The sequence below is a fragment of the Salvia hispanica genome, chromosome 1, assembly GCF_023119035.1.
Source record: "Salvia hispanica cultivar TCC Black 2014 chromosome 1, UniMelb_Shisp_WGS_1.0, whole genome shotgun sequence".
Taxonomy (NCBI): Eukaryota; Viridiplantae; Streptophyta; class Magnoliopsida; order Lamiales; family Lamiaceae; genus Salvia; species Salvia hispanica.
In genome coordinates this window covers 15,547,432-15,572,206 of record NC_062965.1, presented here as the reverse complement: position 1 = coordinate 15,572,206, position 24,775 = coordinate 15,547,432, and the positions used below count along the sequence as shown (strand labels likewise).

At 33.6% G+C, this 24,775-nt stretch overlaps 4 protein-coding genes, 1 long non-coding RNA gene and 1 other non-coding gene across 8 annotated transcripts; 5 read left to right on the top strand and 1 right to left on the bottom strand.

Annotated features, from left to right (window-relative positions):
* Positions 1–110: 110 nt before the first annotated feature.
* TRNAL-UAG lies at positions 111–190 on the top strand. Its single transcript has one exon. It is a non-coding gene; the product is annotated as a tRNA-Leu (tRNA).
* A 2,919-nt stretch (positions 191–3,109) lies between these two features.
* Positions 3,110–4,461, bottom strand: LOC125202777. The gene is made up of 2 exons (XR_007173189.1): positions 4,278–4,461; positions 3,110–4,180 (listed from the first exon to the last, which is right to left on the bottom strand). It is a non-coding gene; the product is annotated as an uncharacterized LOC125202777 (long non-coding RNA).
* A 9,295-nt stretch (positions 4,462–13,756) lies between these two features.
* LOC125202496 (thiamine thiazole synthase 2, chloroplastic-like) lies at positions 13,757–15,084 on the top strand. Its single transcript, XM_048100901.1, has 2 exons — positions 13,757–14,720; positions 14,809–15,084. Exons 1-2 carry the CDS (start codon positions 13,839–13,841, stop codon positions 14,959–14,961), a joined length of 1,035 nt encoding a protein of 344 aa, XP_047956858.1. The 5' UTR covers positions 13,757–13,838; the 3' UTR covers positions 14,962–15,084.
* Positions 15,085–15,832: 748 nt separating this feature from the next.
* Positions 15,833–17,770, top strand: LOC125205849 (pentatricopeptide repeat-containing protein At4g21170). The gene has a single exon (XM_048105008.1). It carries the CDS (start codon positions 15,833–15,835, stop codon positions 17,576–17,578), a length of 1,746 nt encoding a protein of 581 aa, XP_047960965.1. The 3' UTR covers positions 17,579–17,770.
* A 3,226-nt stretch (positions 17,771–20,996) lies between these two features.
* Positions 20,997–23,286, top strand: LOC125204413 (CRIB domain-containing protein RIC10). Of its 3 annotated transcripts, XM_048103091.1 has the most exons (6): positions 20,997–21,333; positions 21,595–21,657; positions 21,741–21,838; positions 21,911–21,995; positions 22,680–22,815; positions 22,944–23,286. In XM_048103091.1, exons 2-6 carry the CDS (start codon positions 21,609–21,611, stop codon positions 22,960–22,962), a joined length of 387 nt encoding a protein of 128 aa, XP_047959048.1. In that variant the 5' UTR covers positions 20,997–21,333; positions 21,595–21,608; the 3' UTR covers positions 22,963–23,286. The 3 variants fall into 3 exon arrangements, with proteins under 3 accessions (XP_047959048.1, XP_047959041.1, XP_047959034.1); XM_048103084.1 differs by having other exon boundaries at positions 21,003–21,333; positions 21,532–21,657; positions 22,680–23,286; XM_048103077.1 differs by having other exon boundaries at positions 21,007–21,333; positions 22,680–23,286.
* Positions 23,287–23,882: 596 nt separating this feature from the next.
* On the top strand, positions 23,883–24,317 carry LOC125188039. The gene has a single exon (XM_048084777.1). It carries the CDS (start codon positions 23,883–23,885, stop codon positions 24,315–24,317), a length of 435 nt encoding a protein of 144 aa, XP_047940734.1.
* Positions 24,318–24,775: the final 458 nt, after the last annotated feature.

The window sequence follows — 24,775 nt, the reverse complement described above, 5'->3', positions numbered from 1 at the left end:
TTGACATTTTGAATACTCACATGGCCAACCACAGTATTCATGTGCTATGGGTGTCGGTGCCAGATTACTACTAATATGTTAGTAAAGATACTTACATTAAACAGACATAAGACAGTTTGGCCGAGTGGTCTAAGGCGCCAGATTTAGGCTCTGGTCCGAAAGGGCGTGGGTTCAAATCCCACAGCTGTCAATGTTTTTATTTTTTGTTTTACTGACAATTTATTTAATCCTGATTTACTCCATCCGTCCCGCTTTAGTAGTCCCATTGACTTTTCTGCCCTCTTTTTGTAAAAATGATAAAAAACAGTTAAAGTTGAGAAATGGTAAAGTAAAAGAGACAATAATGTAGATAAGACTATTTTATGTTTATTTTTTGAGTTTGTTTTACATTAATCCGTGAAACTTAACCGGTTAAATATTTTTATTTTTTGTTTTACTGACAATTTATTTACATGATTTACTATTTTATTTTTATTTTCTGAGTTTGTTTTAATTTAATCGGTGAAACTTAAACCTCTTTATTATTTATTAATATCTATCTATCTATACATCTATACATCTATAAAAGGCTGAGTTTTGGCTTTTTTGAAATATATACTAAAATTTTGGGCATAATTTCAAATACTTATGAGTTTTGGGTAGTATTTCTGATAATTTAAATATTTGTAATAACAGCAATAATTTGTCCATAGACCATGATTTGTAAACGTGGACAATTCAAATAAACAATAGACTAATCTTTGAATAATCAATATAGCTAATACAGTAATACCAATGAACTGAAAACGTATTTCTCCATTAATTGTATAATTTAATCCAATAAAACGTATATCTCCATTAATTGCAAATTTAATCCAATAAAACTAACTTAACATCAATACTTTCCCTATTCTAGGCATTCATATTCGGATATCCCCTCCCACCTATTGGTTCCAATACAAAAGTAATTAATGGTCGGTTAAAAATTTGTGAGCCATTTATTATTGATTAATTTATAATAAATGAAATTGACCGATACAATAGAGATGAATGCGATAAGGCTCATTCGAAAAAGAATACCAAAAGTTGCTAGATATTCTATAAATACCAATTCTACTAATCAAAATTTTCATGACCATGGTGAAAAAAGTGTGTAGTTTGCATTGTTTCTCACGTGGTGTTATCATGGATTAAACTACTAAGATTTCACCTACTATTGTTCATCTTCTTCATGCAATATAACATGAACGCTCATGAACGCTATTACACCGGAGAAGATCGAGGAGTTACAAGAAAATTGCTGAAGATCATGAAGAGGGGAGAAGAGATCATAAAGTGTGAAGAAGAAGAAGACGGAGGCGCCGAGTATAAAAAAAGGAGGCTATCATTTTGTTAACCAAATTAACTCTATTACATAGGAATACGTCAATTTGATAGTTAGATTTATTTAATTAGTGAGCTTTAATATAACTAGCCCAATTTATTTAATTAAATTTGTACTGTATTTGTGTAATTTAATTTGACTTAATTAGTTAATGTTAAAGAAATTGTTGGGTTTCCATAATTTTTATACTGATTTAAGTTTCGAGCTTTAGTTTCAACCATCTTAAGTTTGAGGTTTCATTTATAATAATTCGGCTTGGTTTTGAAATTTAATTGGTTTATTTAAATAATTGAGCTATTATGGAAAAAAGTAAGCTAGAAGTAATAAAAGGGATAATATTTTTAAATATATATATCACTATATATTAAAATCGCATGAAACAAAATAAATAAAATTGTATTTTTACTTAACATCTTATTCTTATATTACTATTTATTGAGATTTGTAAGATTTAATCTCATCCACTCATTTTAAAATTTTAGGATGGAAATTTGGTCTTAATTTTGAATTAGGGTGCTATAAGCATTAGAATATGACACATCTTAAATATAATTATATTTAGGAAATACTCACCAATAAGGCTAATTTTGACTATTATGTAAAAGTAATGTTTGGGCAATATAGAAAAATTAAGAAAATAAATGATAGAGTACAAAATAAATATAGAGTGACTATTTATATAAGTGGAATGTAACTAATGAGAAATAATTAATAATAAATGAGAATGGTATAAATAGAATTATAGATATACTATATGAAAAAGAGAATGAAATTTCTTATTCTTATAGTACAATGAATTACGAAAGTGTCTAACCTATAGAGTATAATTATAAATCTGATAATATCAGTGCACTAGCAAATATGCATTCCATCAGTTGTTAGTTCTTTAATAAATAAAAATGACTCAATTAATTTGAAATTTATAAAAATAATTATTTGACTCTATTAATATGAAATAAACGGAGTATATAATACTTCCTCCGTCTACGATAAAAAGTCCACATTTGACATGACACAAATTTTTAAAAATATGAATCCTATTTTTATATTAGTTTTATAATGAAATGCAAGTGAGATAAAATTAGAGAAATTTGGGATCTATTGTCAAAAAGAGTAATTAAAAACAAATGTGACATTTATTAGTGGACGAATGAAAATATTAGTGGATTAAAGTCATAGTAGTATTTAATTATAATTTTAGGTGAGACGAATGATTTTAGACAAGGGAAATGAGTTATTTTACCTTTGAGTTTTGTTGAAGAGTAAGTATTGAAGAATGAAAAGTTTTAGTTTGTAATGATGAGGTTGATGGTTCTTTTAATTTTAAAGTTAATGCAGCGTATATTATGATATATTTTTATCTTCTACTCCATAATTTATGTATGAATAATATATTATGTGATTTGTATCAAATTTACTATGTCCGATATTGATTGTATATATTTTCAATTATGATATAACTAAAATTTTGTTACTCATTTTGTTCATTGTTAATATTGATTCTAATTTGTTTAATTAAATAAATATTAAAAGTTAAGGTTTTAAACCAATTTAATATTTATATTATTTTAGTATTAAAGTAGGTATGTGTAACATCCTCAACTTTTGAACCTTAGTATTATTATTATGATCTTAACTACATATTATAAATAAGTGATCAATGTAGTATTTATAAACTGCCCATTTGAATTTTTAATATCGATCTTTTGAGTTATAAAGAAATCAAGACGAAATATGCAATAGAAGTTGTTGGTTTTACCACGATTAATTTAAAATAATAAATCCAAATAATAGTACATGATACGAGAAGTCCGATTAAAATATACAATACAACCAAATCCTAATCTTTTACAATAAGAGATAGGCGTGCAAGTTCGGGCAGCCGCTCAACGGTCGTGCTCAAGCTCCGAGGAAAGCCGATACATCGACGAGGATAGCCCATGCTCCATAAATAGATGCTATTTACTACAAAAGAAGAGAAATAGAGAGAGTAACAAAATAAATTGTGGAGTAAATCCTTGAATGGATTAGGGAGTATAAATGAAATCCAATAGTAGATTTGATAAATTCATTCCCAAATCCAATCAAAATCTTTGCAAGATTTCAACCAAGTGGACGTTAAATGCAAGTGCACATTAAATGCAAGTGCAGAGAGATCAAAGCTTCAAATGTTCCCTCAATTCTCAAGCCATATTTTTAGCCGTAAGATCAAGAAATAGAATCCAAATTAGATCCTTGAGGAGATTTTGAGGAGATCTTTTGGCAGTAAACCTCCCCAGATTAAACCTCCCCCATGTTAAACCTTCCCCATTGCTAAACCCCACTCCACTTGCATAGCAACTTGAAGAAATAGCAACTATATAAACCCCAGCCTTTCCACTTCAGGAAACCCATCACTATCAAACATTCTACAAATTCTCTTCATACACATATATAGAATAAAGGAGTACGAGGAGGGATAGTTGCAGAGAGCTGCAGACAATCGTAGGATCAAGCCTACAATCCAACACCACTTTGTTCCCACATCAAAAGGTAAACACCAAGCCTTTCTTTTCTTTCGTATATGTACAAGCATATGCATTTAATTAGGAAATAGAATCTGCCACACCAAACTTAACAACGTATTTCACCATAGAGTCTTCCAAATAGCAAGGCATATAATCACAAATCACCAAATTCAGTAAATAGAACCAAAGTAGGAACCTACTGCCTTAATAACTAGAAAGAATGAGGAAGCTTATCTCATATCTGTCGGATTTCCGGCGGCGGCACTTCGGCAGCCCGCACCACTCACTGCCGAGGATGAGTTCACAATCTCTATAATTTGCAAATTACACACCAAACTTTTAAATCAAAGATTAAATCTTTAGAAATAAAACCAAAAAGGGAATAGAATAGAATTTCCCTAACTTACCTCTCGGGAGTCAGTGAGGAGGCAGCGACCGGGGCTGGAGTGGCGCCGGGAAACTGCTCCGGCAGCGTGAGGCGCGGAGAAGAAGAGGCGAAGCCGCTGCCTGTGCATGCACAGCAGCAGGCAGATCGAGAGAGAGAGGGACAGCGGTGGCGTGAGTAGGGCCGAGAAAGGAAGAGGGAGTGGGGAAAGAAAAGAGAGAGAGGAGAGAGAGAAGAGTCGGAGGGGGAAAGAGAGACGCCGCCGGAGGCGGCGACGGCGGACGATGAATTGGGAGTATATATATATTGTTTATTGTTTATTATTATTTGCTATTGGGCTAATGATAATTCATTTGGGTTGAACCAGTGAAAATTAAAAAAAAAAAAAAAAAAAAAAAAAAGAATCTGGGCCCAACCTTTTAATAATTTGGTGCTGTAGTAAATAAATGTAGGAAGACCCATTTCCAAAATTTAATTATATTTTAGCCTATGTTTTAAATTAAGGTTCCATTATAATTTTTATGGTTTCTTCTCATGATGTAACTAAGATCAAATAATTGCTTTTTGTTTTATTTTAGAGTTTTGCATAAGAGTAAATTTTCGAAGTAAAGTATAAAGTTTAATTCAATCAAAGTCGAGAATAGTGAAAGACGAAGCATTAAATGGTATGTGAATTTTAGAAATTTATTAAAGAATAGAAAAAAAAATAATAATAATAAAAGGATTAATTAAGAGGCATGCATTCTAATTTAAGTAGATTTTCCCTTGAGTCTAATTAGTGTATTATTATACTGTGATGTTTTCAAAAAGGTTATTCCGCAAGTTAAGATCGGAGCAAGAAATTCAAGTTGAGGAAAATTAAACGAACGAGGTGGGCTTTCGAACTAAAGTATTTTTGTGGGCTTTCTATTCTACATTATTATGTGGTGAAAAATGCTTTAAGTTATTTAAATTCAAAGTATGTTTTGTCTTGCCATGTTTTTGTTTTGAGCATTACCTATCTGTTCGTCTAGAAAAGAGAGCGACCCTACTAGACCAGTTATGTTGTGAATCGAATTCGGGTCTGAGTGTGGGAGTGATTCCCTGCTCAGGCTAGTGTACACCAGGGACCGGGAGCCATCCTTCGAGTTGGCCGGTCATTGTGACCGTGGAATGTGGCCACATTCCCGGCACCAGAATGAAGTTCAGATATGGTATATGTTCCAGGAAAATGGATCGGCCGATCACAGTTTTTAAGAGAAAATGATTTTAGAGTTCTCGGGCATTTTCAATAAAACCCCGGGTTCACTCAGTTATGGCTTGACAAAACCAGTTTTTATGAAAAATATTTGTGTTCACTGAGTACATCAAGTACTCAGCCCTGCATATGTTTTAAAAATGTGCAGGTTAAGCGGTGATGACGAAGGGCGGTGTTGAGCAAAGATGGCGAATGTGTTTCAGTATTATAATGCTCGGATGAATCGTGTCTCTCTCTTCCGCTGCAGTGTAAGAGTTGAACTTATGTTCCTTTGTATCATGCACTCTGATATATTTTGTCAGTTATTCCAATTTGATTTCGTTCATATCAGTTTTGCCGAGATTCTCCTTTCTTTCCCGCTTCTTTAATCCTCCCCTAGTCGCGATAAACTGCGTTTGCTATCCTTAGCAAAGTGCGGTCGTGACAGTATGTTATAACGATCATATTTTTTTTTTTGATGTCGTAATTAACAAATATTTTCATGTTGGTTTAATTTATTTAATTTTATATGTATAATTATTTAACATATTATACTATACATATAGTATATTTTTTTTAATCTTTATGTAATGATGTTATGGGTTGTTTGTTTTCTCTAGTCTTTGAAATTGCAACATAAAAATAACTTTTCCATTTTGCATCATAACATACTAAGGAAATGTAATGTATCGCAACTGTTTAGATGCCATTTGAGATGACAATGGATAGAAATATATGAGAAAAAGTTTAGGATAGATTATGTGGGGAAACTAAGAAACTCTTTACTTCTCAAACTTCTCAAGGGTTAGGATAAATGTATATCTCTATCATATTCTGAATATCTATAAAAATCTAGATATTTTTAGATAATACCTACTCCATAATCTAGAGAATTTTACCTCTAGTCAATACTACTATAAAATTTGTGCATTATCTCTTCCAAAAGCGAGTAAAACGGCCAAAAGTCAAGGCATGAAATGAGCATCATCGCTCGTTCATTATAGATTAATGCTGGATTGATCGGGACAAATCGACATACATAAATTTTCACCAATGAATTTAATTTTCATTTTTGTTTAGATTTTAATAAAAGTATTTTACGTCCCACATAAAATGTTGGTCAAAATTAAAACCTCATGTATCATTAAACCCTATTTCACGCCCTCCATCTTATCTTTTCTTCTATTTCGTAATTTCACTCTCCAAACTTCTCGCGTTTCTTTTTAGTTGTATTAAGACAAAGGTTAAGGTACGGACAAGTTTGAGATATAATTAAATGGTTCTGACCAGGTGCGGTCGCGCCATTTAGTCGGCGTGCACTGGACTTCATTCCATTGGTTGAACAGCCACCACCTTGACCGTCGGCACGACACTCCACTCCATATCCTGAACTCCGTCTAACTCTGGAATCGATTCTTGAATCGCCTCACATTCCAGGCCGTTGCGGTCCATGAACATTCCGTGGTGCTCCCAGTCCGAGTATACCTTTGAAATTGATGGAGGCAGAATACACACATGGGATACCGGAGGTTTTCAACAAATTTGATTGAAATAGTTTTGTCTATGAATCCAATGACTACGATAAGGTTATTCGTGCTCGGGTTTGAAAGATTTTTATTTTATATTTATATGCATATTCGAGTTACCAAGCATTATTTTAAAATAATATTTTTGTTATTATTTTGCTTATTTCTAACTTTTTGTTGTTTCTTTTTTTACCTTTTTAGCTTGATTGTGAAGTCGTATTTCTATGATTCCACTTATGAACCACACAAAAAGTTGTGGAATTGGCTTATTCTTAAAGATGAAGATTTGGTAGAGCTGGAAAAAGGTACTTTCTTGTTTTAAAAGAGACAATTTTACTGGATCTAGCTGAATTATTGTTTAAACAAAGCAGCTATGGATTGGGGTCTTAAAAATACATCTACAAGAGGTGATGGTGTTGAAGATGTAACTCCAAGTGGTGATGGTGTTAACTGATGTTAAAGATGTAGCTCCAAGGGGTGATGGTGTTGAAGATGCACCAAGTGGTGGTGGTGGTGAAGATGTTGTACATGATCAAAAGGGAACATTCTTTGGCCACGTTTACAATCCTACAATTAAATTTGTTGATTAAATTTAATTAGTATGATATTTCTTTGAAAATTCAATAATCATTACATGTGCTAACGTTTTATGGAGTAAGTTTTATTGAATCATTTCCCCAAATCCTTCTTCATACACTCGCATCTGCCACGGTCTATGCGGATAAACTTATTTCACCTACGTACATCTATTCTAAAATTGATAGAGTACGATACAATTAGTGAAGTATTGATTAACTTTTAGCTTCAAAAAATTCAAGTTCCTTATAATTGAAATATTTCTTCAATCAAATTAGTATATCTTTTTCTAGAACTTAATTATTTATGTCAACACATGGCCAACCCACCATAAAAATATATAGACATATAGTGGTCTTTTTTAGAAAAGTAAAGTCAACTACACTACGGCAGAACACCAACTAAACACCAAACTACTTTGTTGATCAACTTTCACCGGACTACTTTGCAAATCAACTTTCACCGGACTACTTCGTTTATTTATTTCTAAGTGTCTCTCGACTTCTAATTGAGGGTGCTTGGCATTACGAAAATTTCATTCAAACAAATTTAAATTTTAAATTAAAGAAGGACAAATAACTAAATTTTAAATTTTAACTAAAGAAGGAGATATAGGACAAATAAATAAGATTCGAATCTAGACTTTCTATTTTCATGATTGGTTAAGCAAATGGAAGAAACCCGAGTCCAAAAAAAACCTTTTGGATTAAGATTTATAGATTTACATTTTCTTGTTATTATTATTTTTTACATTGCCAATAGTCAAGAAATAAACTAGAAAATGGACGAAAAATTTGTAGAAAAGTGTATAGGTTTTTACACTTTAAAATGGGAAAGTGATTAATTGTTAACTCATCATTTAATTGCTAACTACAACTAATTTAAGGCCATAGGATTTAGAAAATGTGTGGTCTACAATTTGCCACGTGTAATTTTTATTTTTATTAATTAAATCGAAAAAGATAAAAAAAAACTTCAAATTAGGATTTTGGATGAAAATGTCAATATAGTGTTCTGAAAATATCAACACAATGCTTTGAGAATGTCAACACAATGCTTTAAGAATGTTAACACATTGCTTATATTGACATTCTATATGTATTATATTGACATATTTTATATAGTATGTTGACATTTTTGCTTGTACGAAAAAATTTAAAAAATTCAATTTTTTTTTCAAATTTTGACGTCTGAACATATGCATGTATGATATCGTTGGAATCCTTATGAAATTATCTTTGATTTGATATATGTTATATGAATTTAAAGTTTTGGGATTTCTTTTAAAAGTTAGTTATAACTAAACATGTAGTTAATCGACATTAATACCTCTATTGATATTTTTTGAAATTAATCCTATGGCTTTATTGACGTTTTTCGTTGATCGTATTGGTATTTAGGGATTAATGATCTAAGCCCCTTAATTTGAATATCTAATGGCTATTATTTAATTGTATTTAGCAATTAGAGTTAATAATATAACATTCCCTTTAAAATGGGTTTATACTGCTCCATAATCTAACGCTTGTAACTTTTTAACTTAATGTAATTAAGGGAAGAGGCTTATGAGCCCAAAATAGCCCAAACCCAAATAAACACCAATTAAGAACCACTACAGTTAATTTAATCTATGATGGATATATTTACACATAGCTTGCAAAAATAATCAATTAATTTCATACAAATATTGAAATGTCAGATTTTTCTTGCGTGGATCAAAAACTGTGATAATTTTCAAATACTTCCCAATTTTAGCAATAAGATAAGGCCCCAAATTTTCAATGTCATTTCTATAATATTGTAGTAGACAACTTTTGTATAAGCCAAATTGAATAATTGAATGACTCAACCAAATGGGTTAGGACACTCCTTTATGCTCAAACCTACATGTAGGGAGCCTATCACTGTGTGGACATTTGTGACATACAGAATAGAATAGCTTTGGTAAAATTGGAATCCATTTGGATGGTTCAGTGTAAAATTTGAATACTATCTTCATAGGTTTTAGAGAAATATAATATGTACTCATTTTTTAATTTACCATTGTAACTGTTTTTCTTACTTTATTTTAAGTTTTAAGGTATTATTGGGGATAATCTTACTTATTAAAGAAATTTAAACTATAACTTTCTAATTTTATAAAAGATAGTACTTGTGATATGAATCATATGATTGATGCTTTATTTTGTTGGCAATGACACAGATAGAGTAACAGGTTGTGACTTGTGAGAGGCTGAAGTTTCTACCAAATATAGCCCTTATTAAGTTACTAGAGGTTGAATGATTAAGGAAAGGCTGAAATTGCTATTGTTGTTATAACAAAAAGTATCAAAAGTAGTACTCCACTCTTACAATTATTGCATACGACACTTGAGGTTTGTTGTGAAAGGAGATTAAAACAAAAAGTTAGTAGTAAAAGTGTGTCTACTCACATGTTGCACGCTTGAACACCAACAGCCACACTATTTAACACTCCCTTCGTCTCAAAGAAGATGACACTCTTGAAAGATGTCATAAGATTTTAGGTGATGTTGTTTTGTGTGTTAAGTGGTGAGAGAAAACATAATTTTATAATTGATGTGAGAGAAAACTTTTTATAAAAGAGGAAATGTGTCATCTTTTGTGGGACAAACTAAAAAAGAAAGTATGACATCTATTATGGGACGGACGGAGAGAGTAGTAATATTCATTTGGAAGTATGGCATGTAAGTATATAATGTTCACTATTTTACTACATATTGCATAGTTGAGACAAATCATATTATAAACTTACATAAATTAGAGTACTTAGTATTGAATATTTTAAAATATTTACATTTGAATATATTTACAATGGGGTCCTATCTTATTGCTCATAGCACCTTAATTCAAAATCAAGACTAAATCTCCACCCTTGGATTTTAAAATGAGTGGATGAGATTAAAGCTCACAAAATCTCAATAAATAGTAGACAAAATATCAACAAAAGGGTAATATCGTCATTATGTTATCATATGATAATTTTCTTGAGTGTTTTTTTATATCAACATTGTGTATTACAAATATCAACACAAGGATAAGAAAATATCAACACATTTTTATTGAGATTGAACATGCATAATATTGAGATTTTGCCTACAATATATTGAGATTTTTTGTTGCATTTGTTGATAAAAGCTGCTTATCAACATGTACGAAAATTGAAATATAATTTATCAAATTTCATCACCCGAACATCGTCGGAACATATGCAATTGAGATCTCGTTGGAATCCTTATTAAATTATCTTTAATTTGATATATTTTTTGCTAAAAAAATAATTTAAATTGAGAGAGTTACGTAAATTTAAAAATTTGAGATGATTTTGAGGAGAGAGAAAGTAGTTAGGTATAATTACTCCATATAAAATTTGACATTAATACCCTTTTAATTTAATTAATAATTATTTAAATTTAAAATATATTACACTTACATTATATCAACCACAAGATCTTCTAATCTAATGGTAAAAAATTGGTCTCAATTTTGGATTGATAATTAGTCAGCAATTGATCACATGTCTGTTTATAATGTTCATAAATTTAATATTTTAAATATTACCCTTATACAATCTCCAAATTAAATATGAACAAATTTAGGGAAAAAATTAATTATAGGTTCCTAATTGTATCTAAAGAATAATTTGGCTGCGTAGTGTAGGCAAGAAAATTAAAAAATTTAAAACTCTTCATTTGCAACTTCACTATACAATGTTGTCGCAATTATTTGTGCCTCATTATCTGACAATCTCTTCATTATTTATAAAGTAAAATTAAATACGTTATAAAAAGAATTATTTTATTACTCCCTTCGTTCCTGATGAAGAGTCACACTTTTCTATTTCGGTCCATCCCCAAATAAGAGTCATACTTCATTTTTACCATAAATAGTAAGTAGGTCTCACATTTCACTAACTCAATTCGCACACATTTTATTATAAAACCAATATAAAAAAACGGGTCACACATTCTACTAACTTTTCCAACCAACTTTTCTTTACATTTCTTAAAACTCGTATCCGGCCAAAGTGTGACTCTTAATCGGGGACGGAGGGAGTATTAAATAATACTCCTTTTGTTCCGCCTTAATAGAATCATTTCAATTTTTGCACTTGTTTTGAAAAAATAATACTCCCTCCTTCCTCAAACAATAGGATCTTTAGAAACGACACGGGTTTTAATATAAAATTGATAAAGTAAGAGAGATAGAAAAAAAATGTGTTAGTAGAAAATAGATCCCACCTTATTTAAGAGAAATAAAATTTTATAATAGATTAAATGTTTTGAAACAAACTAGGCATTAGAAATAAGTTAAGAAGTTTAAATTATGAATTTAATTGAGTAAAGGCCAAATGTGGTCCCTAACATATGACTGTTTTATCAATTTGGTCCTTAACATTATCTTTTTGATTATTTGGTCCCTCACAAATAAACTCGGACCCGAATCATTCCTCACTTAACAGAACCGTAAAAAAATAGACGATGACCTCTATTTGACTATATTAAATTACTAATGGTAATTAATTATACCTAATTATAATTCTTTTCCTATTAGCAAAATTGGAAAAAAGATAGTATCAGTTGCAAAATGAAATGAATAATTTGTAATTTAATAGGAATTAAGAATTATAATTAGGTATAATTAATTATCATTAGTAATTTAATATAATCAAATTGCAATCACCGTCTATTTTTTGACGGTTCTGTTAAGTGAGGACCGATTCGGGTCCGAGTTTATTTGTGAGGGACCAAATAATCAAAATGATAATGTTAAGGACCAAATTGATAAAACGGTCATATGTTAGGGACCACATTTGATCTTTACTCAATTTAATTTATCAGATTTAATGTTTTGTATTGATTTGTTAAACAAAATTTTATATTTCCTCTATCCCAAGATACTTAAGTTGTATTCCATTTTTGTTGATTCTACTTTATTTAACTCACTAAAAATAATTTTTTTAAAATTTCGTGTCGAAAAGGAACGTCTGAGGTGGGACAGATGGAGTATATTCTTTTTGAATATCTGAACAACAATAATTAGTTAGAGCATCCCCATAAGAGCTTGGAAGTGGTCTCGGACCCACTTTTATTCATTTTTTACTCCTGCTCATCCGCAACGCACAACACCCACATCCATACTCTTCCGCAAGAGCATGCTCAAGGGTCCCACCATTCTCTTATTCAATTTAAATACTTCAATTACTAAAAACATTTTCACAATATTCAAATGCATTAAAAATACCCGATACCATTACAAATTACTAAAAAATTTAAAATTACAAAAATCCTAAAATTGAGATTGAGAGAGTTGTTTGGTATAATGTCATTTTTTTGTGTTTGAAATGAGAGTATTTATAGATGAAAGTATGAATTTTGGGGTAAAAATAATGAAAAAAAAATTAAAAGTGTGAAAAAAATGGATATATTTTACTAGGAAGTGGGAAAAAATATTTTTTTTATTAAATTTGAATTTTTCAAATTTTTTTGAACTTTTTAAAAATAATAATAACAAAAATAATAAACTAACAGTAGCATGCCACGTCAACTGATCATGCTCTTGCTGTTGACACGGACGTGCTCTATCCATACCAACAGCAAGAGCACAGTGGCTAACAGCAGGGCAACCCAAGAGCACTATCAGGGATGCTCTCATTGATGCCATTTTTGCTCCCGACAGCTAATGATTCTATTTTGCATTAAATGGCTATATAATATTCCCTCCGTCCCAAGATAAGTGACTTGTATTCCTTTTTGAGGTGTCCCACTATAAGTGACATATTTCTATTTTTGGTAAAACGCCATCTCTCTTACTTTATTCTCTCTTCTCTCCTCTACTTTTGCCTCTCTCATACTTTACTCTCTTCACTTTAACTTATTTAAATATCATTCCTTAAATCTCGTGCCCAAAAGAAATAGGTCACTTATCTTGGGACGGAGGGAGTATGTAACCGTTATACCTAAAAAGAATAGAAAAAACCAACATTGAATTTGTCAGCAAAAATAATGATATTGATGTTTCACCCTGAAAAGGGATCAATATGAATCGTTCAAATTCTATCACATTAAATCAAATCAACCCCACCTTTTCAGATCTTTTCTCCTCACTTTATATATATATATATATATATATATATATATATATATATATATCCCCACTCACACTCCCTCACAATCACACTCCCTCACAATCACACTCACACTCATCAATCTCTCATCTCTCAAACCCTCAAAAAAATCACTCACCAATGGCAACCATGGCAACGACCACCCTCACCTCCTCCCTTACCAAATCCTACACCAAATCCTCCTTCCTCGGCTCCTCCATCAAACCCTCCACCATCGCCGCCTCCGCCGCTTCCCGACCCATCAAATCCATCTCCGCCGCCGCCTACAACCTGGACGCCTTCAAATTCAACCCCATCAAGGAGTCCGTCGTCTCCCGCGAGATGACCCGCCGCTACATGACCGACATGATCACCTTCGCCGACACCGACGTCGTCGTGGTCGGCGCGGGCTCCGCCGGCCTCTCCTGCGCCTACGAGCTCAGCAAGAACCCCTCCATCAACGTCGCCATCATCGAGCAGTCCGTCAGCCCCGGCGGCGGCGCGTGGCTCGGCGGCCAGCTCTTCTCCGCCATGGTGGTCCGCAAGCCCGCCCACCGCTTCCTCGACGAGCTCGACATCGCCTACGACGAGCAGGACGACTACGTGGTGATCAAGCACGCCGCCCTCTTCACCTCCACCATCATGAGCAAGCTCCTCGCCCGCCCCAACGTCAAGCTCTTCAACGCCGTCGCCGCCGAGGACCTCATCGTCAAGTCCGGCCGCGTCGCCGGGGTCGTCACCAACTGGGCCCTCGTGTCGATGAACCACGACACCCAGTCGTGTATGGACCCCAACGTCATGGAGGCCAAGGTCGTCGTGAGCTCGTGCGGCCACGACGGGCCCTTCGGCGCCACCGGGGTCAAGCGCCTCCGCAGCATCGGGATGATCGACACCGTCCCCGGGATGAAGGCCCTCGACATGAACACGGCCGAGGACGCCATCGTCCGACACACCCGCGAGGTCGTCCCGGGGATGATCGTCACTGGGATGGAGGTCGCCGAGATCGACGGCGCCCCCAGAATGGTAATTAGTTAAACACTGATTTATATTAATTTGATTTTTTATTTTAATTAATATTTAATTAGAATTGGACTACACTTATTATATGCAGGGACCGACATTTGGGGCGATGATGATTTCGGGTCAGAAGGCGGCGCACTTGGCGTTGAGGGCGTTGGGGCTGCCCAATGCTCTGGATGGAGCGGCGGTGGCTCAGCCGGAGTTGGTGTTGGCGGCGGCGGAGTCGGATGTGGTTGATGCTTAGATGAATCTATGGGAGTTTGCCTTAAGTTGGTGGTCCCGAATAAATAATTATGTGTTGAGTGAAAACATTATTGGTTGTGTTCTTGCGAATTACTCCATTATCTAATTACTACTTTTTTCTCAACTTTGTTTCGTTCATTTATTGGATGATTTTGGTATTTGCTTTATTAATCTCATGCATAACATCCGAATCAAACTCCTAATCAAAGTAAAGAGGACTATCGATATTCATTGTTCATATGATAAAGGGAAATTCAACAGATCTTTAGCAGTTAGCTAGCTCTATGCTTTTATTGTTTGATATGAATATCCAACCTCTTGCTAAATTTTTTTTTTCTGCCAATCTTTTTCTAAACTTAATTGGGGCAATTTTAGTATGTCAGTATTGCCCAATAGTTTCCACACGCACCAAATTTACTTATGTGAATGGTGTGTCTAAATTTATTGGTTGCAGTGATTTGGACAATTGTTGTTGCAATTTGGGGAAGCGAAAGATTTGCTACTCCGTAGTTTGAAAAGTTTTCTATGAGCACACTAATTTAATTTTAATATAAATTCTCCAAACACATTAAAATTTTGTCAAAATATATGAAATATATACAAATCATATCCGTAGCCACTAAATCAAAATATATGAAAGATGGCTACAATTTATATAATTCCAATTATTTATACCTAGTTAATTAGTTGTAAAATTTATTTTTAACAAATTGCCATACCTTAGTATGGTATTTTTGTGATAGAAGAAGGTAACATTACTACATCAGTTTTAAAAAAAGCCCACTTTCTTTGTGTAGGCCTTGCAAACAATTTTATAGGCCCATTAACAAATTATATTTCTTGCTTTTTCTACTTGTTCTGCATCCTCAAAAATGCGTATAAACAATCTTCCCCAAATCCCAAATATATCAAAATTCCTAAAATCTGGAAGTGAAAACTCGAGTTCCAAATGGAGAACACAAATCAATCAAACCCAATTAGTTTCACAAGCATCCACAATTCTCTTACAGAGACACCCCAAACTATGGCCTTCACTTCTCAAACCCCTGCAAATTTCCCATTTCACTCCATCTCTGTTCCACCAAATCTTGAACAGAATCCGAGCTCAGCCAAAGCTCTGTCTCGATTTCTTCAACTGGGCGCGGAAAAATCTCGACTTCAAGCCCGACATTGGGGCCCGATCCGAGCTGACCCGAATACTATTCGGGTCCGAACTGTCTGAACTCGGTAAGCCAATCTTGAATTCCATAGTTCTAGATTGCCCACCAGCAAAGATTGTTGCTTTGTTCCCGCCGCGCCGAAATGCTGATTTTCAGAATGTATCCCATGTTTTTAATTCTGTGATAGAGTGTTATTGCAGCGACGAAATGTATTTCCAAAGTTTGGATTTTTATCAGATGGTTAGGAAGAATGGGGCTCGATTGAGTGTGGGTGCTAGTTGTAGATTGTTGAATCTTTTAGTTGAGAAGAATGAATTGAGGTTAGCTTGGTGTTTTTATGCTTCGATTGTTAGAGATGGGGTTTTAGGGAGCCAGTGTGTGTGGTCTGTTGTTGCGAAGATTTTTTATAAAGATGGGAAATTTGAGAGGATTGGTGGAATTTTGGAAGTGGGAATTTGTAGTGGTGAGATGTTTGATTTGATAATTGATGGTTATAGCAAAAGAGGGGATTTTGGAGCTGCTTTGGATTATCTGCATCAGTGTATTGGTAAAGGAATCGAGCCGGGTTTTAGTACTTACAGCTCGATTTTAGATGGTGCTTGTAGGTATAACAATGGAGAAGTGATTGAGAATGTTTTGTCTTTTATGGTGGAGAAGGGGCTTATCTTGAAAGGTCATGCTTCGGATTATGATTTGATCATCAAGAAGCTTTGTGGTGTGGGGAAAACGTTCGCAATGGATCTCTTCTTCAAGAGGGCTTGCGTTGATAACATGGAACTAGAGCTTGCTACGTACGAGTGTATGTTTATGGCGTTGCTATGTGAGGGAAGTAGAGTGGAGGATGCAATAGATTTGTACAACATCATGAAGGGAAAGCAAATTGTATTGAGTAAAAGATGTTATGATGAGTTTGTGATTGCTCTTTTCCAGCAGAATCCATCGTTGCAAATCAGCAACTTGTTAGTTGATATAATCAGAAGGGGCGTCGCATCCATATCTCCAACCAAAGAGCTTTCTAACTATGTCCGTAAACAATGTGCAGAGCGTCAGTGGCGAGAGGCAGAGGAACTTTTGGAGTTGGTTCTGGATCGAGAATGGTTGCTTGATCCTCAGTGCTGTGGCTCTTTTGTTAGACATTACTGCTCAACCAGACGGATCGATAGAGCGATTTTGCTGCATAATAAGTTGAAGGAGTTGCAGGGCACTTTGGCAACGGACACATATAACATACTTGTCGCTGCGTTGCTGAGAGGGAGGAGAACTGAAGAGGCGATAAAGGTGTTCGATTATATGAAGAGATGCAAAACAGTGGATAGTGAGAGTTTTGCACTCATGATTAGAGGTCTCTGTAAAGAGAAAGAAATGAGGATAGCCATGAGATTGCACGACGAGATGTTGGAATTGGGGCTCAAGCCTGATCAACGAACGTATAAGAGGTTAATCACCGGTTTCAGATGAATCGTCGAGGATTCCTCGGAGATTCATAGTAGACAATGTGTTTAGTTTTGTCCAATTCTTACCATTTGTATATTAAGGGGCTATTCGGTTGGTAAGATTATATCTCGGGGTTAAATATGTACTGTGTTTAATTCATGAGATTGAATCTCACAAGTTAATTCTAGATGAATACTCATTGATAATTAGTCATAACCACCCGTTTCAAATAAAATATTCTCGCAACTTAATTCTAAATGGATTATCATATGATAATTAGTCATGGCAACCGAACGGTATCCAAGATGAGATTGAAAAAGTTTTTGGCTATTTATGCGTTTATCCATTGCTCTATATATCTCCTTAGTTTGTGGTTGATGTAGTATAATGACATGTACAGTCAGGGCAAACTGGTACAGTCCCTGACTGTACATGTTATTATACTACATCAACCACAAACCGACTGCACCCAACTTCCAACCAACGCTCAAACCTGGCCGGAATTAGTTGGCTATTTTTGTGACATTTTAACGTATTTTGGGATTACGTTTGGATATTTTTCAGAGTTAATAAACTCAGTATATGACATCTATATGCGTTTTTTTATGCTTGTAATCATCTTAGGACTTGGAATTAGTTGGATAAGGATGATGACAGATTTATGATTTGATCCATTCTTGTTTTCCTACACGTCTGATTTATGATTCTGTTATTTTCTGAATTAAAAACATACGACAGAAATCCGGTAATTAAAAAAATTATGTTAAGATTCGGATCAGTGATAACTGTCTGAATGTGACCAACAATTTGCTATTTCAAGCAATGTGAAATTTATGTGTGCTGCACTGTAAGCAACACATCATCCATAACGTGGTTGCAACAATGATAATAATGTGAAATACAAAGCATTAAAATAATGATAGAGAATATCTAAAAAATCTACATATCTGGCAATTATAAAAGATTTTGCAACTTGCAATAAATTGAAGATTTGGTTGAAAATGGGAGGCCATTATAATGAGTTAATGAAATACTAACATCATGTTATTTTCTGACAGTTGTGATATGCTTTGCTTTTTATATTTTAGTGGGTTACAACAATTCTTCATTTTGTGATATTCTTTTTAATTATTTCATATGGTTTCGTACAAAATTACACTGTAATTACATCTATGCATACGCAACCTCTTCCTATATAAATTTCATTCAAAGCTTAATCCTTATCATCATTATTAATAATTAAAATAATTGATTTAATTACTAATTGCACTAACATATATCTTCAAATAAAGTGCATCTCCCTTGTTGGACGAGTGCAACGAGAGAATCAAATTGAGTAGCATAAATTTTACTACTTAATTTTCATTTTTCTGGAATCTTATTAATTAATTTCATTGTGGATACAACAACTTTATATGTTTAATGCAATGTTGTTTGTTTTCATGATAAGTTTTATTGTTGTGTATGTAATTTAATTTTAATTCTCTATTACTACTAACATAATTCTCTAATTCTCTATTACTAACATAAGTAACTTTGTATTAAATACTAATGCAACTGTTATTTACACTTTGTATATTTGTATACATGGAGAAGTATATTAAAACTCTCGTCACATGGTTAAGTAAATTTATAATAATACCTTAATAGTACTTTTTTTTTTCTTCGATTAGTTATTGCAATATTTCTGCACATAACATATTTACTTAGTACTTGTATTGCGTGAACCATTTTTGTAACTTCTAGTATATTCTATTTTCCTTGAGCTAGGTGTTGCTTAATTTTAATAATAGCATTACCTAACTAACGATAAAAATATACCTTTTCAGGAGTGTTCTTGAATTATTTCATTTTTTATAGTGCATAGATTATATACATAAAAGTGGGGGTCAAAGTCACTAGACTCGTCCCAAATTAACTCTTTTATTATTAGATTAAAACTGACTTATCATCAGTTAAAAACAATTATTTAAATATAATTCAGTCATTGGTTTTACACACTTCAAGGTATATAAAAGAATTTAGTACTAATTAACAACCATGATTTCGTGTTATCTATAGATAAAGTCATTTTCTACAAAGCTGGAAGCCAGAGTGGAGAGAGTTTGTGAATTTTAATTTATTTCTAATAGTCATCTATATACAGACTAAAGCTATTTATAATAATAATTACCATGAGCTTTTCTTTTTGAGCTGGGAACAGTGGGAAGTCATGTTTTAATTTATACACTACATCACCCCTAGATGAGCTATCACCCCTATCAAACATGTCAATACGTATCTTTTTCCAGTGACTAGAGTAAAAGAGATTTTACAAATCAAGAAAAGAACATTACAAAAATATAAGTTGAAAATCTGATAGTCTAATTAAAACGTTTAAAATTTTTATAAATTTAGATTCTTGAAAATAGGGGTGAGAAAAAAAAAACGAAAATCGAATATCCAAACCGAACCAAACTAAAATTTTGAAATTCAGTTCGGATTTTTCGGTTTTTCGGTTCGTTCGGTTTTAAAAATAAAAAAATTCGGTTTTTCGGTTCGGTTCGGACAGAAAAAAAAACCGAATTATATATTAAATATAATATTATATATATTTATTCTATTAATTTAAATATATTATATCATATATATAATATATATTCTTTTAATATATGTTATAGAATATGTATTATATATATTCTATTAATTTTATATTATATTAGTATATATAAAATAAAATAAATTATATATATTAATATATACTCCATATATTTTTCGGTTTTCGGTTTTATTGAAAATTTCAGTTTTTCGATTTAGTTTGGTTTTTTTTAGTTCAATTTTCGGTTTTTCGGTTCGGTTCGGGTTGTTTTTCAAGAAAATTCAGTTTTTCGGGTTCGGTTCAGTTTTTTGCCAAATCGAATCGAAACCCGAATACACACCCCTACTTGAAAACTATGAAAATGGAAGAGGTAGGAAAAATTGAAAAAAAAAGTCAATACTATTTTAAAATAGAGTTAGACCAAAGCTATCGTCAATTGGTTTAACTTGGATAAAAAAACCTGTAAATTAATTTATTAGTAGTAGTATTAGAAAATTAATATCGATAGCTGTTTAAAGAATTAATTTATTAGTCTCTCTACATAAAAAATACATTTAGTATAAAATAGTAGCGTAATAAAACCAACCAAAATGCCAATGACTCAATAAAATTATAAAATAACTGAGTCCAATAAAATTAGCCCCATAATTTATTTTATTTTTGTATATTTTCTAGCCTCACATTAACAGCCTAGATTTTATTTTTTCTTTCAAATATAAATAATGAGATTTTTTTGAGATTCTTGAGACAGGAAAGCAGAAATTGACCTCAGATTCAGACACGTTTCCAGTTCTTCCTTCCACTCTCATTTAATCCCATTAATTCTACTGGAATTTCTTTAAATTCCCATTTTCCAAAAATTTAAATACTCAGCAGAATCGATTGACTTTTATGTACTCCGTACCTCTTGGTTTTTAAATTTTTTAAAACTATTTTCTTTAATTTTCATTTTATTGGAGTTTTTCCTGCCTTCAAATCCAGCCCTCACCATCTCTCTGAAAGATTTTCGTGGCTCTCCAGCTCTTATTTTCTCTCTCTTTCGTATACACTTGTTCTCTTTCTCTACCCTCAAAACCCCACACAAAACTTCAAGGTCTTAAGCAATAATCCACATTTTCTTGTTTTTTCATTTGATGATTCCTTAATTATTACAAGTAGACTGCAGCTTGTCCAATTTGGCTTCGCCTGCATGCTCAAAAAGGTGAGTTTTAGCCTTTTTCTTATTTCAATTCCTCAGTTCTTCATCTCCCTCTTGCAATTCTTGCTTTTAGGATTTTGGGCACAATAAAAATCCAATCTTGCATGCTTGTTTCCAGAATATATTGCAGCTTCATCCGCATTGCTGTGTTGTAGTTGTATAATCGTTGAATTTAATGCTAAAGTTGCTATCTTTTTTCAGCCCATTTAGTTTAAACACCTCAATTAGCTCTTGAATGTGTTTGCTTTGGTGGTTTGGTTGTAGCAATAGCAACAGCAATGAAAGGGCTCTACAAAGGATTCAAATACACAATCTCTCAGTTCTTCGGTAGATTCCCTCTTTAGTCAGATCTTAATTACATTCTTTACTGCATAAAATTTTTTCCCAAGTGTTTGGATAATTGTTTGCAGTTGTGAAGGAGCGTGAATTAGAGATTGGATATCCAACTGATGTTAAGCATGTTGCACATATTGGCTGGGATGGCTCCTCTGGAACAGCACCAAGTTGGGTGAGTTTTTTTTCCCTTTTTACAAAAATTATGAATTCAATTTGGAACTCAATCTCATTTCACTGAATGCAGATGAGTGAATTCAAGACAGGGCCGGATTTCGCAGCCACATCGATCGGGAACTCTGGCTCGGCACTCTCTCCATGGTCCTCTCAAGGTAAGCTCTTCCTCAATTTCTATCAAGTTTTTTGTAATAATTGAGTCAACTGCATACTATGATTGCAGAATGTTGACAGCTGTTGAAAGAAGTGGGAAAACATTTTGAGTGATTAGTACAAAGTGTGTCAAGGGCTAAAAAGGGGGAGTTGTCTATGTAGTAATAGTGCCATGTGCTAAATGGAATTGGACTTATGTCATTGCATTGTCACGGGGATGAAATTATTGACTGCATAAATGAAAATATGTCCTTTGTGTTGGTTGTACACCTGTACTTCTTGTTCTTGGACATTATTTGTGAATTATGAGAGGGCACAGTTTCGAAAGATTCTTTGCCTCAAAGCAGGGGTGCTTTTGGATCTTCTGTCACGAGGGGTTTGGAGATTGGTGGAGGTGTGCTTGAAAACGACCACTTTTCGTATCGGTCACATGCTCCATGTTTGCACCGTGCTAGTACACCTGAAGTACCACTTCTTTTTATCAAGAAAAATGCGATTTTGATGAATGTTTTGTTTCTGTTAATTATGTTGTATCATTCGTTGTGCATCTCTTTGTCTGTCGAGTCCGTGTAGTTTATATCATCTGTTAATTATATTGTCACATTTTTAGCATGCCTCACCTTGAGTTACTTCCGTTGATTGTTCTCTTATGCATTTAGTATGTCCTCATTTCCGTTTTTTAACAGATTTTGGGGAGTCTATGCGGCAACAATCAGGGTCCGAGATGTTTAGAGACATGGCCTCTTCGGAAAAGAAGAAGGACAAACGGAAGAAGTCTAAGTCAACTTCCTCCGCAAACTCTATTTCCGGTTCCTCCTCAAGGTCAGCAGCAAAGTCGAGTGCCAAATTTGTCAGGGGACCAACAAATATTGAAGTTGCATAAAATCATAGATAGAGTGGCCATGCTTAATTATATAGCCTTTTGAAATTCCTTCGTTTGTACTTGGAAGAACGTCCCCACGCAGATGAAGAGACTTCACAACGAGTAGAAAAAGCTGTAGGAAAATCTCCCATGTTTAGCCGGCTGAATTGCATATAGCGAAGGGGCAGGAATTGGTAGACGAACAAGGTATGTAACGCGATAAAATACGAGAAACTTCTATTGGTTCGGGTGAGGAGGGCATTGTAAAGAGTAAGATAGTTGGTGTTTTGTGGTGATGCAGATTGTGGGAATTGGATGTATATTAGGTAACAAACCTGAATCATTAGTTTATTTATCTGGTTTTCTTAGGCCTTCATCTGGTATGAATGTAATGTTTAATTCATAAAATTTGCAATTTCTAGTTTGTGTTATGTAACAATTTGATAGATAGTTGCACAAAATATAGATTAAGAGGTGGAAATTACACTTGATTACTTCTCCACTAAATCCAATGAAGTTAGTACTATAACACACAATCTCAATTATAGAATGATATGTTATTTGTATTTTTCAGTATATATCAATATATCATTAGATGACGACAAGAATTCATAACACCTAACTATCTCAAATACGTAGATTTTTCTCGAGAAATGGTATTACACAAAATATAGAATTTATCTGGCATAATTTTGACCGTCTTGCCATAATAAAATACATGCCCCATTGTAATGAACACTGAACACTTGTCTTTCTCAAATTATGATAGAGACTACATAGTAACCATCCCCAAATTAAACCATCTCTTTTTGGCCTTTTCTTCAACAAACCAAAAAGGTACTTTACAAATACAATAACATCACAACATTGATCAACTTCCTCTACAAAAAAAAAAAAAAAGACAATGAGAATCCCAAGATCCTTAAAAATATGTGGTATTGTAACAATAGTTGTGATAGTAAGCCTTATAGTGACGGCCTTAATCCTATGGTTTGCAGTTCTAAAACCCAAAAACCCCAAAATCACAATGCAGCAAGCCACACTAGAACACCTATCTTTCGGCTCCGATTTCGAAATCAATGTCACGCTGGGGATGCTCGTGACCGTGAACAACCCGAACCACGCGAGCTTCAGGTACGAGAACACGACGGCCTTCGTGAGCTACCGCGGCTTGCCAGTGGCGGAAGCGCCCGTGCAAGAGGACACCATCCCGGCGCGCGGGAGTCACGACATCCGCACGGATTTATTTGTGGACGGGGACCGCGTGGTGGCGAACCCCGGGTTTATGGAGGATTTGGTGGCGCGACGCTTCAATTTTACGTCGTCCACCACGCTCCACGGGAGAGCGAAGGTGCTCAACTTGTTTAAGATAACGGCCACCACTTATAGCACGTGTGTCATCTCTGTAGATATTGATGCTCAGAATGCAACCTCTTTTTGCAATTCCAAATTTAAGTACTAGGCTCACTTGTTTAGGTAATTATGCAGATTTGAATGGTGTCACATATTGAGATTGGTGATGATTTTGATTTTTGTGGGGTGAAAATTTACAAAATTATGTTGTTTTTATAAGTTTTTTTAGTAGTTCTCGCGAGTTGTTCACATTTACATCTTGGAAACGTTTTGCCTCAACTACGAGGGAACGTAATGACTAGTGAGTAACATGTTAGCATTTGTATCCCTGTCAACTGTCATTCTAATGAAGTATATTCAATCTCACTATTACGTAAATCTAATTTTTTGATTACGTAAATTCAATCGTATATTGACCAAATTCTATTATAAAAAATTCAAATAGTTTTCGTAAAATATTGTCCAGTTTTGTCATTTCGGTCCGTCCATGAAATGTTGTCAACTTTGTTTTTATTTTTCTTTTTTTGTTAAATAGACATCACTTTCCACTAATTCATTACACTCACA

Excerpts from the sequence above, each read along its gene's own strand:
- LOC125202496 (XM_048100901.1), top strand. The coding sequence starts at position 13,839 with ATGGCAACCATGGCAACGACCACCCTCACCTCCTCCCTTACCAAATCC. Across the intron at positions 14,721-14,808 it reads TCGACGGCGCCCCCAGAATG|GGACCGACATTTGGGGCGAT; the intron begins GTAATTAGTTAA and ends TATTATATGCAG.
- LOC125205849 (XM_048105008.1), top strand. The coding sequence starts at position 15,833 with ATGCGTATAAACAATCTTCCCCAAATCCCAAATATATCAAAATTCCTA.
- LOC125204413 (XM_048103084.1), top strand. The coding sequence starts at position 21,609 with ATGAAAGGGCTCTACAAAGGATTCAAATACACAATCTCTCAGTTCTTC. Across the intron at positions 21,839-21,910 it reads CTGGAACAGCACCAAGTTGG|ATGAGTGAATTCAAGACAGG; the intron begins GTGAGTTTTTTT and ends CACTGAATGCAG. Across the intron at positions 21,996-22,679 it reads CTCTCCATGGTCCTCTCAAG|ATTTTGGGGAGTCTATGCGG; the intron begins GTAAGCTCTTCC and ends GTTTTTTAACAG.
- LOC125188039 (XM_048084777.1), top strand. The coding sequence starts at position 23,883 with ATGCAGCAAGCCACACTAGAACACCTATCTTTCGGCTCCGATTTCGAA.